Here is a 1542-nt window from a genome sequence, read left to right as displayed (position 1 = left end):
TCATACTTTAAAAGTTATGAAATATGGCTCATAATATGTGTTATGAGTCTGGCTCATAATATATGTATGTAAGTGAGTGTTATTATATTAATATTAGTCAATTTTTGCCAACCTCGTGTGCTTTTTTTCTCTTTAACTTACGCAGTTGTTTACATTTGTATGTGATTATATCTATGCATATATTAAATATTTATTATTGTCCCTTTTGGATTATAGTTTCTAAAATGAGTGAAATACTTTGTAAATCTATACATAGAATATCATTGTCCCCTGACATTGTACTATTTCAATCATCGGCGGAGAGATGAAGTTTTGTTTTCTCCTACTCAAGCCTCTTCATCTCTGAAAAGCAAGTTTCATAATCTGTTTCTGAAAGTTCTAATTACCCTTTCTCTTATCTGCTTGGTTCTCACCCCATAAATGACAGGATTTAGAGCAGGTGGGATGACAACATAAAAGATAGCAAGAAGAATGTGGATGTACTGAGGAACATTTCGACCAAAACGGTGGGTCATGAAGGAGAAGAATGCTGGAGTATAGAAGGCCAATATGACACAGACATGGGAACCACATGTGCTGAGTGCCTTTAACCGGGCACTCCTGGAAGGTAGGCAGAAGACAGCACACAGGATATGGACATAGGAGATGACAATGGCTATGATGTCAAACACCAAGATAGAGATAGCACATAAGCCATAGATGATGTTGACCTTTATGCTGGCACAGGACAGGCGGGCAATGCCCATGTGCTCACAATAAGTGTGGTGGATGATTTGGTGCCCACAGAAGGGTAACCTCAGGATGAGCAGAACAAAGGGAATTGCAATAGCCAAGGGTCTCAGAAGGATGAGCAATGCTATCACTAATACCACCTTGTTTGTCAGCACCAGTGTGTAGTGAAGAGGGTTACGGATGGCCACATAGCGATCATAGGCCATGGCCACGAGCACAGCAGACTCCATGCCAGTGCATAGGTGGATGAAGAACATCTGGGCAAGGCAGCCCTCAAAGGAGATTTCTCTCAGCTTGAACCAGAAGATGCCAAGCATCTTGGGGATGGTGGATGTGGACAGGCCCAGGTCAACAGATGACAGAATGGCCAGGAAGTAGAACATGGGCTGATGGAGACTGCATTCAGTCTGAATCACATAAAGAGTTGCAGTATTTCCCAGTAGAGCAGTCATATATACAATACAAAATGGAAAACCAATCCACATATGCACACCTTGTAGCCCTGGAATTCCCAGAAGGAGAAAAAAGTAGGGTTGGAACTGTGTGTCATTAGGAGGGACCATGCTTCTCTGGCACTGTGACAGCTGAACATTTCATACCAGATGTCTCGTTCATTGAGAGGCTCCAGCACTTCTTGTCCAGTTATATGGATTTCCTACAGAATTATACAAAAATATGTGCGGTCTTTTCTAGTCACCAAGCTCATCGTGACATAATTATGTGACCTTTATGGAAACTAAAATACATCATTCTTGTTTAATTTTGACATAGCTTATCAGACATTACATTTATTTTCATTAATCTCTTCAA

At 40.8% G+C, this 1542-nt stretch overlaps 1 protein-coding gene across 1 annotated transcript; it reads right to left on the bottom strand.

Annotated features, from left to right (window-relative positions):
* Positions 357-1295, bottom strand: LOC102178376 (olfactory receptor 52E1-like). Its single transcript, XM_005689820.2, has one exon. The coding sequence runs from the start codon at positions 1293-1295 to the stop codon at positions 357-359; it is 939 nt and encodes a 312-aa protein (XP_005689877.2).

Source organism: Capra hircus, chromosome 15 (genome assembly GCF_001704415.2).
Source record: "Capra hircus breed San Clemente chromosome 15, ASM170441v1, whole genome shotgun sequence".
Lineage (NCBI taxonomy): Eukaryota > Metazoa > Chordata > Mammalia > Artiodactyla > Bovidae > Capra > Capra hircus.
This window is presented reverse-complemented; position numbering and strand designations above follow the sequence as displayed.